Source organism: Phyllobates terribilis, unplaced genomic scaffold (genome assembly GCF_046119375.1).
Source record: "Phyllobates terribilis strain yellow unplaced genomic scaffold, ASM4611937v1 Scaffold_3__8_contigs__length_932513732, whole genome shotgun sequence".
NCBI classification, from domain to species: domain Eukaryota; kingdom Metazoa; phylum Chordata; class Amphibia; order Anura; family Dendrobatidae; genus Phyllobates; species Phyllobates terribilis.
Window position 1 is genome coordinate 377,103,418 of NW_027362763.1, and position 15,081 is coordinate 377,118,498.

A 15,081-nucleotide genomic window follows, 5' to 3' on the forward strand; every position below is an offset into this window, starting at 1 on the left:
CTACAGACCTTAAACATGGATCATTAGGTTGGAGAGAAAAGGCCCACCCCTGTGGTTCTTTGCTCAAAAGTGACATAATAATATCAATGCACTGTGATTCATTCCCAGAGGACCTTGGTCTCAAATGAAAATATGACAAACATTTTTAAAGGAAAAAAAATCTTGCTGTTCACCATAAAAAAAGTCAGGCAGTCCTACCTGACCCACAAAATGCGCTTCAGAACAGCTACTCACGTGTTGCTGGAACTTGGCTACCTCCAGAGACAATCCCTGCAGGTGTTGAGCCAAATCCTGGACGGAAAGCATACTGATCCCCGAATTTCTTTCCTTTTAGTTTTTTTTTGGGCTGCACTTACTGTTATGATCTTATGATCTGCAACGAGTACTAAGGAAAGACAAGGGAAAGCTGTCCCTACAGTAAGACTAAGCTGAATCCCTACAATGTAGCGGGCTGCCTGTTCCAAGCAAACAGACACGTCTTAGTCCTTGGCTAGTCTGAACGAAGACTTATAGCATAAGGGGAGGGGTCCCTAAAAGAACTAAGGACTGGGACAAAAATGGGACACCTCCTAAACAGAGAAGTTGTTGCAGAACACAAAAAGACAAGCAGACAAAAAGGGTACTAGAGGTCCCAGAAGGACCAAACGAACTGACAGAGAAAGGCACGAAGCACCTGGCTAGAGAAACAGTCAAACACTAAAGTCCAGCACAGCCAGGAGGGCGGAGCTGGAATATAAAGGCAGGTGGTCAAGTGACCACAAAACACAAGATGGAAAAACAAACAGTAGGGTTCTAACACCAGTTCATTCCACATATTCAGCTTGGATACCCAATAATTAAAAGGCACAGAGGAATCACGGAGGACGTTGGTACAGTCGGCAAGGTACTCCCTCAGCATCTTCCCAAACTTTGTACGACTTGTGAGAGTACCCCTCACCTCAGGGCTTGTGCGATGGGAGGGACTGGGAAAATTCTCCCAGAACTTTGACAGTGTTCCCCTGCCTTTGCTAGATTGAAGTTGTGTCTCTCTCGCCTGTACCCCTTGGTTGTCCAAAGAAGTGTGCCCTCTGCCGCCAGCGTTTTCAGATGGGAATTTTTTTAATACTTCTGCAACAAGGGCATTCTGATACAGCCCCATTTTTGTAGACCAGTCCGCCTCAGGAATAAGAGATATAAAGTTCTCTTTGTAGCGTGGGTCTAGAAGTGTCACCAACCAGTAATGACTGTCACCCAAAATTTTGAGAACGCGAGAGTCATGGGAAAGGCAGCGTAACATAAACTTGGCCATGCGTGCCAGACTACTAACAGGCAAGACTTCTGCGTCCTCACCAAGAGGATGACTAACCATGCTCTCCTCCTCCTCCTCTCTGTTCTCTGGCCATCCACGCTGAACAGACGGTATGACAGCTGTGCAGGTAGTACCGTCTATAGTGCCTGAAACTAGCTCCTGTTATTCCTCCTCCTTCTCTTCCTCATTGTCACCCAATCCACGTTGGGATGAGATGAGGCTGGGCTGTGTGTAATCACCCTGTATGGTTCCTTGCTCCATTTCATCGTGCTCCGCCTGCAATGCATCCTCTTTGATTGTGATCAGAGAGCATTTCAGAAGACAGAGAAGCAGGATGGTGATGCTAATTATGCCATCATCGCTGCTCACCATCTTGGTGGAGTCCTCAAAGTTTTGGAGGATGGTACATATGTCTGACATCCATGTCCACTCCTGAGGTCTTATGTGTGGAGTCTGAGCTGAGTACCGACGGCCTTGTTGATGCTGGTACTCAACAAATGCCCTCTTCTGCTCACAAATCCTTCCCAACATCTGCAGTGTAGAGTTCCAACGCGTGGGGACATCACACACCAGTCTGGGAGCCGGAAGCTGCAAACGCTGCTGCAACACGGAAAGGGTGGCGGAAGCTGAAGGTGACTTTCTGAAATGGGCACACAGGCAGCGTACTTTAACAAGCAGATCCGGCAGCTCTGGGTAGGATTTGAGAAACAGCTGAACCACAGGTTAAGCACATGGGCCATGTTAGAACTCTCCTGTTAGGTTATTTCTAGTTTGCTGGTCACATGACCTTTTTTGCCTATTTATTCCTGCTCCGCCCTTCTGGCCTTGCTGGACTTCATTGTAATTTCAACTCTTAATCTAGCCAGGTGCTTTGTTACCTTACTCCGTCAGTTTTGCTAGGTCTCTTGACCTCTATTTTTCTATGCTGTTTGTTTGTCCTTTTCTGCTACAATTTCTGCTAGGAGGTGTCCATCTTACTCCCAGTCCCTAGTTCTTGTAGGGATCCCTCCCTCACATCTAAAGGTCTTCGTACAGACTAGCTGAGGACTTTAGCCGGTCTGATTGCAGGATCAGGTTCCCCGTTATATCGTAGGGATCAAGCTTAGTTCTATTGTAGGGAAAGATCTCCTGTCTTTCCTTAGTGCTTGTAGCAGATCATAACAGTAAGTCCAGCGCAAAAATTTCTCTAAGGAAAGACTTCCAGTTTCCATCATGGTGTCGGTTCAGGATTTGGCTCAATGCTTGCAGGGACTCTCTCTGGAGGTGGCCGAGCTCCAACAACACGTGAGTAGCTGTTCTGGAGCGCATTTTGTAGAGCCAAAGGTATGTTTGCCTGATTTATTTTTTGGTGAACAACAAGACTTTTTTTCCTTTAAAAATGCTTGTTTATTGTATTTTCTTTTAAGACCCAGATCCTCTGGTGATGAATCACAGCGCATAGGGTTCATAATGTCACTTTTGCGCAAGGAACCTCAGGGATGGGCCTTTTCTCTCCAACCTAGTGATCCGTGCTTTAGATCAGTGGATAGTTTTTTTTCTGCTTTGGGGTTGTTGTATGATGATCCTGATCGTGTCTCATCAGCTGAGACGGAATTGAGACATTTGAGGCAGGGATCAGGTAATGTGGAAAATTATTGTACTCACTTCCGTCGGGGGTCTGCTCAGGTCAGGTGGAACGATTCTGCTCTGAAAAGTTTGTTTCTTGCAGGGCTAGGTGAAAGGGTTAAGGATCTGCTGATTGCTTATCCTACACCTGGAAACTTGCAGGAGGCTATGCAATTAGCTATACGGGTGGACAGGAGACTGCGTGCAAGGATTAATGAGGGTAAATCCTCTGCCATGTCAGCTCCGAGTTCTGAGAGGGTCTGTACTGACGTTGGAGAGCCGATGGAGATTGGGGCGATGTCACTCCGCTCTCAGGAAAAAGACCGCAGATTTTCTGAAGGTTTGTGCTTTTATTGCGGAAAATCTGACCATTTCATTAAGAACTGTGTGCTTCGTATGAACAAAGAAAAAAAAAAAGGTCAGTTACGCCCGTATAGCCTGTTTAAATACTAAGGGGGTATTTCTTTCTGCTACTACCGCTGCTCAGGAAGAATTAATTGAATTTCGGGTATTTGTGGATTGTGGTTCTACTCTGAATGTGATTGATGGGGGATTCTTGGAAAAACTTAAATTAAAACCCAAACCTTTGTCATCCCCTATTTCCGTGGTTTCTGTCGATGGTTCTCCCTTGAAATGTGTTACTCACAAGGTTTATGAATATCCCCTCACTATTAATGGTATTCACCAAGAAAATTTGGATTTGGTGGTATTAAATAATTTGCCTTCTCCAGTAGTTTTGGGTTTGCCCTGGTTAAAATTGCACAATCCTGTACTGGATTGGTCTACCAATGAAATTAAGTCCTGGAGCCCTAAGTGTTATGACAAGTGTTGTAACGGGCGCATTGCTGCTGTAGATAAAGGGGAATTTCCTGTACCTATTCAGGATTTTTGGAAAGTTTTTTCTGAGGAGGAGTCGCAAATTTTGCCTCCTCATAGAGACTATGATTGTACCATTGAATTTGTCCCTGGAGCGACTCTCCCTAAAAGTCGTTTATTTAATCTTACTATTCCTGAGAGAAAGGCTTTGGAGGAATACATACAGACGAGCTTGGCTGCCGGTCATATCAGACCCTCTAAGTCACCTGTGGCTGTTGGATTTTTTTTGTTAAAAAAAAGGACGGCGGTTTATGTCCTTGTCTGGACTTTCGCGAGATTAACAAAATTACTGTACGCAATCCCTACCCACTGCCATTGATTACTGATTTGTTTAACCAGTTAGTGGGGGCCAAATGGTTCTCTAAAATTGATCTCCGGGGGGCATACAATTTGTTGCGCATGAAGGAGGGTGATGAATGGAAAACTGCTTTTAACACTCCTGTGGGTCATTTTGAGAATCTGGTGATGCCTTTTGGTCTTACCAATGCACCAGCATTTTTTCAGAATCTTATTAATGACATCCTTAGAACTTTGATCGGCAAAAATGTGGTTGTGTTTTTGGATGACATTTTGATTTATTCGCCTGATCTGGAGTCTCATTGGCGGAGCGTACGTGAGGTATTGCAGTTATTGATTGACAATTCGCTTTTTGCTAAGCTGGAGAAATGTGAGTTCGCTGTACAGAGAATTAGTTTTTTGGGCTACATTATCTCCAGCGAGGGTTTTGAGATTGACCCGGTGAAAGTTCAAGCTGTGCAGGAATGGCCTAGGCCTATTGGTTTGAAATCGATACAGAGGTTTTTGGGTTTCGCCAATTACTACAGAAAATTCATTAAAAATTTTTCTATTATTGTTAAACCACTGACCGATCTCACCAGGAAAGGTGCTAATACGGTTCAGTGGACTACTGAGGCCATTGAAGCTTTTGTGTTTCTAAAGGAGAGATTCAGCTCGGCCCCCATCCTTATGCAGCCTGATGTGACTAAGCCGTTTTTGGTTGAGGTTGATGCTTCTTCTGTGGGAGTCGGTGCGGTGTTGTCTCAGGAAAACAAGGATGGAGTAGATCCCTGTGCCTTTTTTTCAAAAAAATTTTCTGAGACTGAACTTAATTACGATATTGGTAATCGGGAATTGCTGGCTATTAAACTCGCATTTGAACACTGGCGTCATCTCTTGGAAGGTGCTGAATTTCCCATTCAGGTTTTCACTGATCATAAAAATCTGATCTATCTTGATGCTGCCAAGCGCTTGAATGCCCGTCAGGCTAGGTGGGCACTTTTTTTTTCAAGGTTTAATTTTTCCGTTACTTACATCCCGGGTACCAAGAATGTTAAAGCTGATGCTTTGTCTCGCAGCTTTTCTCCCATGGTCGGTGCTGAGGAGGAGAGCATTTTACAAGAAGGTATTGTGATTGCTGCATTGGACTCCGTTTTGGAAGATTAGATTCTTAAAGCACAGGAGAATGCCCCATCTAACACTCCCCATGGGAGGTTGTTTGTGCCTAGGACCTTTAGGAGAGATTTGTTTGTTGAGTGTGATGAGTCTCGGTTGGCAGGTCATCCAGGAATTTCTGAGACCAAGAGACTTGTGGGTTGCAGTTTTTGGTGGCCTGGATGGCAGAAGGAAGTCATTAAGTGGGTGCGTCAATGTACTGTGTGTGCTAGATCTAAGTCTTCGCATGCTCCTGCTGCGGGGTTGCTTTGCCCTCTGGAGGTTCCTAGTGCACCTTGGACACATCTGGCTATGGACTTTATTACTGACCTTCCCCCCTCTGAGGGTTTCACGGTCATCTGGGTGGTCGTGGACCCTTTTAGCAAGATGTGTCACTTGGTTCCCTTCATCAAATTTCCCTGCGCTAAGACACTCGCTAAGGCCTTTGTCAAGGAGATTGTCAGACTCCATGGTCTTCCTACTGACATTGTTTCTGATAGGGGACCTCAGTTCGTGGCTCGTTTTTGGCATGCTTTTTGTGACAGGTTGGGAGTTCATTTGTCATTTTCATCTGGATATCATCCTGAGTCTAATGGCCATACAGAAAGGAAGAACCAGGATGTTGAGCAGTTCTTGCGTTGTTTTGTGGCAGACAATCAAGAAGGGTGGTCTGAGTTTCTGCCGCTTGCTGAATTTGCTCTTAACAACCATGCATCCTCTTCTGCTGGGTGTTCGCCTTTTTTTTGTTGTTCTGGGAGACATCCATCTTTTGGGTCATTCTCCAAATTGGTATCGGCTGTGCCTGAGGAGGAGAGTTTTTCCGGTGATTTGGAAAGAGTTTGGACGGATGTGCGTGGTAATCTGCAGGAGGCTAACAAAAAATCTAAGAGGTACTTTGACAGGAAACGTCAAGAGGTTTTGTTTACGGCTGGTGACATGGTTTGGTTGTCCTCTAAGAATCTGCGGTTGAGGATTCCTTCTAAAAAATTGGGTCCCAAGTTTGTAGGGCCCTTTAAGGTGCTTCAGGTAGTTAACCAATCTGCTGTAAGGTTGGAGGTTCCTACCTCCTGGAAGATTAATCCGGTGTTCCATGTTTCTCTATTGAAAAAAGCTGATGTATCTGATAGAGACGCCACTGCCACTGTTCCTCCGGTGGTGGAGGACGGGGAATATGAAATTTCCCGCATCCTTAATTCTAGACGGTATAGAGGGAGCTTGCAGTATCTCATTGCTTGGAAGGGTTTCGGTCCCGAGGATAACTCATGGGTGAGGGTGGATGATGTTTCTGCTTCCAGACTTGTCAGAGAGTTTCACAGGAGGTTTCCTGATTAGCCTGGGCCTAGGGGATCCGGAGGATCCTCATAGAAGAGGGGGTACTGTTAGAACTCTCCTGTTAGGTTTTTTCTAGTTTGCTAGTCACATGACATTTTTTGCCTATTTATTCCTGCTCCGCCCTTCTGGCCTTGCTGGACTTCATTGTAATTTCAACTCTTAATCTAGCCAGGTGCTTTGTTACCTTACTCCGTCAGTTTTGCTAGGTCTCTTGACCTCTATTTTTCTATGTTGTTTGTTTGTCCTTTTCTGCTACAGTTTCTGCTAGGAGGTGTCCATCTTACTCCCAGTCCCTAGTTCTTGTAGGGATCCCTCCCTCAAATCTATAGGTCTTCGTACAGACTAGCTGAGGACTTTAGCGGGTCTGATCGCAGGATCAGGTTCCCCTTTACATCGTAGGGATCAAGCTTAGTTCTATTGTAGGGACAGATCTCCTGTCTTTCCTTAGTGCTTGTAGCAGATCATAACAGGCCAGGCATGGTACGAGTGTGAGCTCGCCTCGCCTCAGAGCCGCCAACAGGTTCTGGCCATTGTCACACATGACCATGCCTGGCTTTAGGTTCAGCGCTGTGAGACACAGATCTGCCTGCTCTTTCAGAGCTGTCCACAACTCTTCAGCATTGAGCGGTTTGTCACCTAAGTATATTAGCTTCAGCACAGCCTGTTGCCACTTGGCCGAGGCAGTGCTGCAGTGCTTCCAGCTTGTAACTGATGTGGTCATTTCGGAGATGGAGGCTGAAGAGGAGGAGGAGGCTGAGGAGGATGAGGTGCAGGAGCTGTAGACCATGGGGGCAGCCCTGATTGACACAGGGCCCGCAATCCTTGGCGTCAGGAGGACGTCTTCCATCCCAAGTTCCGACTGGGTCCCGGCTTCCACTATGTTAACCCAGTGTGCCTTCAGCAAGATGTACTGTCCCTGCCCACAAGCACTTGTCCACATGTGTGTGGTTAGGTGGAATTTCCCAGTAACTGCGTTGTTGAGGGCACGGCTAATGTTTTGGGACATGTGCTTGTGTAATGCAGGGATGGCACACGAGGAGAAATAGTGGTGGCTGTGGACCGAGTACCGAGGGACGGCCACTGCTATCAGGCTGCAGAATGCTTCCGTCTCCACGAGCCTAAAAGGCAACATTTTGAGTGTAAGCAGTCATGAAATGTGAGAATTTAGTAGTGTGGTCTGTGGGGCATTGGCTGCATATATGCGCTTGCATTCCAAGGACTGGGGTATGGACAACTGAACGCTGCGCTGGGACAAGGACATGGACGTGCTTCCTGATGCTGCTACTTGAGAGTGTGAAACGACAGGTGCAGGGCAGGAGGCATCTTCGCATGCACCATGGACAGGGGATTGGCTTGCATGCACAACAGTGGAAGAAGCAATGGTGCCACCTGCAGACACTGTTCCTGGACCCTGGGGTTCAGCCCACAAAGTCGGGTGCTTTGCTGCCATGTGCCTGATCATGCTCTTGGTGGTCAGGCTAGTCGTTTTGCCATCCCTGCTGATGCTGGCCTGGCAGGTTATTGGGGTTATCAGCAGAGTCTTTAAAAATCAACCAGACTCTGGAAGACCTAACAGTTGTACTGGCAACTTCCTTCGTGTTGGTGTTACGGGGAACAGTTGCCTGCCTTCTGTCTGTGGCCACCACACTGCTTCTTCCTGCCTGTTGGGGTGCTCTGCCTCCCCCCCCCTGTGTGCTGCTGTCCTCGCTCTGCATGTCCTCCTGCCAGGTTGGGTCAGTTACTATATCATCCACCACCTTTTCCTCCACTTCCGCACACTGGTCCTCCTCCTGACTTTCTGGCAATTGAGTCTCATTATTGTCCACCTCTTGTGACACTTTCCCACCGTCGCCTTCATGTGACCGTGGCTGCTCAAATATTTGTGCATTGCTGCATTCAATCTTCTCTTGCCCCGCTTCAAGTGGACGGGGCGAGAGGCCTGAATCTATAAATGGAAAAGTGAACAGCTCTTCAGAGTGTCCAAGTGTGGGATCAGTTGTCTCCGCGCACTCGGTATGGTGGGAGGAAGGAGGATCAGGGTGAGGAATATGCGGTCCAGACTCACGGCTACTGAGACTTGACCGTGTGGAAGACAAGGTGGTGGTGGTGGCTAAGTAACTGGAAACATTATCCGCTATCCAACCAACAACCTTTTGACACTGCTCTGGGTTCAATAATGGTATGTTGCGGTCCCCTAGGAATTGAGATAGGAAGGTCGGGCGAGAAGATGCGGGTGTTTGTTGTGGCACAATTTCAGCTTGCCCACGCCTTGTCCTCAGCCTCTGCATGCACCATCACGTCCAGTTCCCCGTCCCTTGCCACGTGTCTTGCCCATTTTAAATGGAGGACAATATCTTCCATGCTCACTACAAATGACTGAGTTTGGAGCAAACTTATATGTGATCCGTGTGACGGAGAAAACAGAGCTTTAAATACCTGACCTGTAGGTAACTAGTTTGAATAGCAAACTGGTGTCAATTGCTTGACTGACACACTGAAGCAAATTTTTAATGGAGGCCAGAAATGGCAGTATTTTTCTGACAATGTATATGTGATCCGTGTGACGGAGAAAACAGGGTTTTAAATACCTGGCCTGTAGGTAACTAGTTTGAACAGCAAACTGGTGTCAATTGCATCATTGACACACTGAAACAAATTTTAAATGGAGACCAGAAATGACAGCATTTTCTGACAACGTATATGTGATCCGTGTGACGGAGAAAACAGAGTTTTAAATACCTGGCCTGTAGGTAACTAGTTTGAACATCAAACTGGTGTTAATTGCTTCACTGACTCACTGAAACATATTTTTAATGGAGGCCAGAAATGGCAGTATTTTCAGAAAACGTATATGTGATCCGTGTGATGGAGAAAACACAGTTTTAAATAGCTGGATTTCTAGCGCTTTAATATGGAAAGGACCTGGCTGTATTCTGCAGTGCCAACATGCAAATGGCGCAGAAAAACGGTGTTCTCCGGATTGCTTTTTAAGCAAACATTGAGGAATAAGATCCAAAAAACCGTATTCCTGGCCCCTGAGACCTGGGCCTTTGTCCAGAAATATCTAACAACAGCAGAAGACAGAATTGGAATGGAGCCTCTTGTGCTATGTGAACTGCAGTCTGCTATATACCCTGCCTGCCTATATACCCTGCCTGTCTGATATCTCTGCAGATGGATTAGTCCTATCTCTCCCTGATGCAGCAGCACCTCTCGCTACTCTGCCTGATTCCGGAGTGACAGTGACGAGCACAGCGGCGCCAGTTCTGACATAGACCTGATGATGCTGTGCGGCCAGCCAATCACTGTACTGTAATGCCACAACCATCATGGCTGCGGCATTATAATGAGTGGCAGGCAATCTCTGCATGTTGATTGGCGCTCTAAAGAGCACCAAACATGAAGGGAGGGGACCCGAGCATCCGCCCCATCATCTAGCAAGTACTCGGCGAGCTCCGAGCATCTCGAGTACTGAGATGCTCAGGCGAGTACCGACTACTTGCGAGTATGCTCGCTCATCACTAGTAATTACTCTTTGGTAGCATTCTGCCATCTGGTGGATACCCTTTGTATTGTAATCTTTTTTTCATTATTATGTGTCTCTCATCAGCCTTCCCATGCTTTCATTGCTCTTTGTTTTTACTATTAACTTTTCAATTTTGTTTTTATTGTGTAGTTGTGTATCTCAATAGAAAGTTTCTTGCGTATATGTATATGTATGCTTTTTTTATTAAATTGGAGTAACACATACATATATATTTATCTATCTACATTTGTATATATATACATATATATATATATATATATACAGTATATATATATATGAAATTATATGTATGTGTATATATATATACAGTATATACAAGGTGGGCCATTTATATGGATACACCTAAATAAAATGGGAATGGTTGGTGATATCAACTTCCTGTTTGTGGCACATTAGTATATGGGAGAGGGGAAACTTTTCCAGATGGGGGGTGACCATGGAGGCCATTTTGAAGTTGGCCATTTTGGATCCCACTTTATTTTTTTCAATGGGAAGAGGGTCATGTGACACATCAAACTTATTGAGAATCAATGGTGTGCTTAGTTTTAATGTAACTTGTTTCTTTCATGAGTCATTTACAAGTTTATGACCACTTATAAAATGTGTTAAAAGTGCTGCCCATTGTGTTGGATTGTCAATGCAACCCTCTTCTCCCACTTTTGACACACTGATAGCAATACCCCAGAAGAAATGCTAGCACATTCTTCCAGTATCCGTTGTTTCAGATGCTGCACATCTCGTATCTTCACAGCATAGACATTTGCCTTCAGATGACCCCCAAGGATAAAAGTCTAAGGGGGTCAGATCTGGAGATCTTGGTGGCCATTCAACTGGCCCATGACAAACAATTTATTTTCCAGGAAACTGTTCATGTAGGAATGCTCGGACCTGACTCCCGTAATGTGGTGGTGCACCATCTTGCAGTGAATAAAGAGGGCAACACATCATCATGTAGCAATTTCAGATATCCAGTGGCATTGAGGTTTCCATTGATGAAGAATGGCCCCACTATCTTTGTACCACATATACAACACCATACCATTAATTTTTGTGTTCCAACAGGCTTGCAGGGATCTATCCACTGTGGGTTAGTGTCAGACCAATAGCAGTGGTTTTGTTTGTTAACTTCACCATTCACAAAAAAGTTTGCCTCATCACTGAACATAATGTTCTGTGTAAACTGAGGGTCCTGTTCCAATTTTTGTTTTGCCCATTCTGCAAATTCAGTGCGCCAATCTGGGTCATCCTCGTTGAGATGCTGCAGCAGCTGGATTTTGTAAGGCTGACATTTGTGAGTAGCTAATATCTGACGAAGGGATGTTCGAATGATGCCACTCTCCAGTGACATGCGGCGAGTGCTACGCTGTGGGCTCTTGCTGAATGAACCTAGGACAGCCATTGATGTTTCTTCATTAGTGTCAGTTTTCTTGTGTCCACATTTTGGCAAATCCAACACTGCACCTGCTTCACAAAATTTGGCAAGCAGTTTTCTAACTGTAGCATCGGAGGTCTCATAGGGTGTCTTGCATTGAAATCTGCTGCAATGACCCGGGTACTGCGTTCACCAAACATCAACACAATTTTTATCCGCTCCTCACGTGTTAACCTCTGCGATATGTCAATGGCTGTAAACAAAGAGAAACTTGTAAATAACTCATTAAAGAATAAAGTTACGTTAAAACCAAGCACACCATTGTTTTTCATATAAAATTCTCAATAAGTTTGATGTGTCACAAGACCCTCTTCCCATTGAAAGAAATAAAGTTGGATCCAAAATGGCGAACTTCAAAATGGCCGCAAATTTGCACTCATCAGCTGGAACCTGCACATGGGACGTACTTGGACGTTCCAACATGACAACGATCCAAAACACAAGGCCAAGTTGACCTGTCATTGGCTATAGCAGAACAAAGTCAAGGTTCTGCAGTGGCCATCTCAGTCTCCTGACCTCAATATCATTGAGCCACTCTGGGGAGATCTCAAGCGTGCAGTTCATGCTAGACAGCCCGGGAATTTACAGGAACTGGAGGCTTTTTGCCAAGAAGAATGGGCTGCTTTACCATCTGAGAAATGAATGAACCTCATTCACAACTACCACAAAAGACTTCAAGCTGTCATTGATGTTAGAGAGGGCAATACATGGTATTAAGAACTGGGGTATGTGTACTTTTGATCAGGGTCATTTGGATGTTTTTGGTTATCATTAATATTTAAAAAGAGAAAACACAGTAGTTTGGCAATAAATGGCTTCACCCAACCAATAACCATGAGTGGATAAAAAGTTTTTTGTTATCATTCATATTCTCTAAAACATGGCCAAGAGAGGAAAAATTTGAGCACAACTGTATACAGTATATCCTCTCAATTCACTGGAAAATGTGATACTTACACATAGCACATAACACTACACCTAAGTAATGTGAAAAGAATTGACAGTTCCTAAAAGTGGTGCATCAGAGGACATTGCACCATAAGATCTGAGCAAAACTTTTAAGGAAGTGTCCATAAACAATTTGTCAGCTACTTCTAATAGAAACCTGCAGTATAATACACCTTTCTCATCATATTTGAACAAATTGTTCCTCTGTCCCCTTTTTTTTTCAAAATGATAAGTGTGGATAGAAGGGTAGAATTTCCTGACATTTTCTTCGGAAATATTTCTTCTTTTCCTTGTTCTTAGATCTAAGCTTCCTCTTGATCAATGGCGACATTGATAAGAGCAGACCACACAAATGTAATGAGTAGTGTAGCTTGGAACCACATCAAGAAAAATGTACCTGTAAAGTCTGTAAGTCTATAATCTAGGCTTAAATGGATTTTTTCAGGGAGACAATAGAATATATACTTAAATCAGCTTTAAATATTGAGTTACATAAGTTACTAATATAGCTCTATTAGTTCTGGTGACCATATCATTAGGTAGCCTCTCCATCTAAATCTGCTCCTAGCCCCTTCTCTTTCTACATCAACTGTGACAGAGAAGGGGGGCCCAGCTACTGAAATAAACAGTCATGTGACTGACTTCACACATTACTCTGGTGCAGGAAACGTCCAAGACACATATGGAGCTGCTAACTAAAAATGCTGGCACCTGGAAACATTTCAGTAAGTTATAAAACTCAAGTTTTTAAGCACATTTATGTATTTTGAGGCTGAAAATCCATTTAAGCATTTGTTTATTTTCATATACACAGTGATATATTACTTTTATATATAGACATATATTTTGCAATGTTAGAATAATCACACTGAGTTTTTATTTCATTTTTTTTTCATGATGAGCACTCTAACACTGCATCAAGATCTCCAAAGCTGAAATCTGAGAGAAAATCTGCCTGTGTAAGTATTTTGCACCAGTGAATTGCCCATAAATGTACATCCACCCCCTCAAGCCTTACACTAAGCATAAAGCTTTACACAAATCCATATGTAAAGAGCCTACATATACAGTAGTCCCTTTGTCTCTGTTCTTCTGCTTCTCTGAAACATTACTTATAGTGGGGAATAACTATACAAAACATCTTAGAATGGAATATGCCATAATTTTATCTCATAAATGACATATAACTCTGCAAGAAAAAATGTGTGCCTGAAGAACACAGAAGTTTTTTAAAGCCCATATTTCATGCAAACAGCTACTATTTTTCCAGAGTGTTCATTTTAATTCAGACACTATACTACAATACAATATTGATTTTGAGTAACTAGAATACATAATATTTTTACATCCAGAGCAAATAACATCATTGATCACAATTACCTTACACAATCTCCACATTAGCAAATCCATCTTGACACACCGATCTATGCATGCTCCAGTAGCTGTATACATTGTGCTCTTATTTTGAGCACTACTTGTCCCCACTTAGCTCTCAAGACATGAATCAATGCCAGCTACAATTATACAAATAAATATGGATTACTTTTGCATTATAGATATTTTGCTACATGTATCGTGTTAATGTAAATAATATTATGTAGTGTATTTAATGTATTTAAAGAGAACCTGTCAGCACAATTTTGTAATGTAAAGGCTGTAGTGGCGCTGTAACACGGATTAAATAGATACCTTTGGTGAAGAAATCACCTTTGTTGCTATTTAATCACCATTTGAAATTTTCTGCTAATTACATTTTGGTGCACAGGGGCCGGACTGTACCCTGGGTCTTTTCCTCTTGTCTGTGGCACCATGCTCTTCCTCCTTTCTCCTTCATTTGAAGAGAATAATTCAAAGAAAGGCGTTAGGTAATTGAAAAAGCAGTAACCTGTTATTCAAAGACCAGAGGCAGGCGGGGAATCACAGAGAAGAATCAATTGAAGAGATATCCCAGTGCACAGTCCGGCCCCTGTGCACCGAAATCTAATTAGCAGAAATTTTAAATGGTGATTAAAGAACAACAACAAAGTGAATTTCTTCACCAAAGGTATCAATGTAATCAGTATTATAGCGCCATTACAGCCATGTCTTTACTTTACATTACAAAACCATGCTGACAGGCTCTTTTTAAATCCTTTAACAACCAGGGATTTTTTTTTGTATTTTTGCCTCCACTTATTCCAAGAAACATAACTTTTAAATTTTTCTACTGACATAAAAGTGTAAGGACTTGATTTTTGTGGGACAAACCTATAGTTTTTAATGACACAATTCCCTTTCCATATAATGTACTGAAAACTGAAAAAATTTTAGGTGGGATGAAATGATGAAAAAAATGCAATTCCACCTTTGTTTTTTAGGGTTTTGTTCATGGTATTCATGGTACAATAAAAATGACTTAGACATATGATTGTCCAGATCAATGTGATTATGGTGATACCAGACTTGCATTGATTTTTTTCTACTTAAATAATGAAACAAATTCTGAATTTTGTAAAAAAAAAAAATTTTTTCGCTTTGTGTCATCATTTTCCAAAACCCATAGCATTTATATTTTTTCATTGATAGAGCTGATTCAGTTTTAGTTTTTTTTTTTTTTGCGTAGTGAGCCAATGTTTTGATCAC

The 15,081-nt window shown here is 43.3% G+C and overlaps 1 protein-coding gene across 6 annotated transcripts in view; it reads left to right on the top strand.

Annotated features, from left to right (window-relative positions):
- The window catches only part of MLIP (muscular LMNA interacting protein), a 441,771-nt gene that overhangs the window by 313,510 nt on the left and 113,180 nt on the right, over positions 1–15,081 (top strand). For all 6 annotated transcript variants that reach the window (XR_012318421.1, XR_012318420.1, XM_073675418.1 and 3 more), the window contains one exon: positions 13,362–13,418. Coding sequence is in view for 4 of the 6 variants with exons in the window: in XM_073675418.1 (XP_073531519.1) it covers positions 13,362–13,418 (57 nt within the window). In the remaining 2 variants the exon portion in view is untranslated. The remainder of the gene's footprint in view (positions 1–13,361; positions 13,419–15,081) is intronic.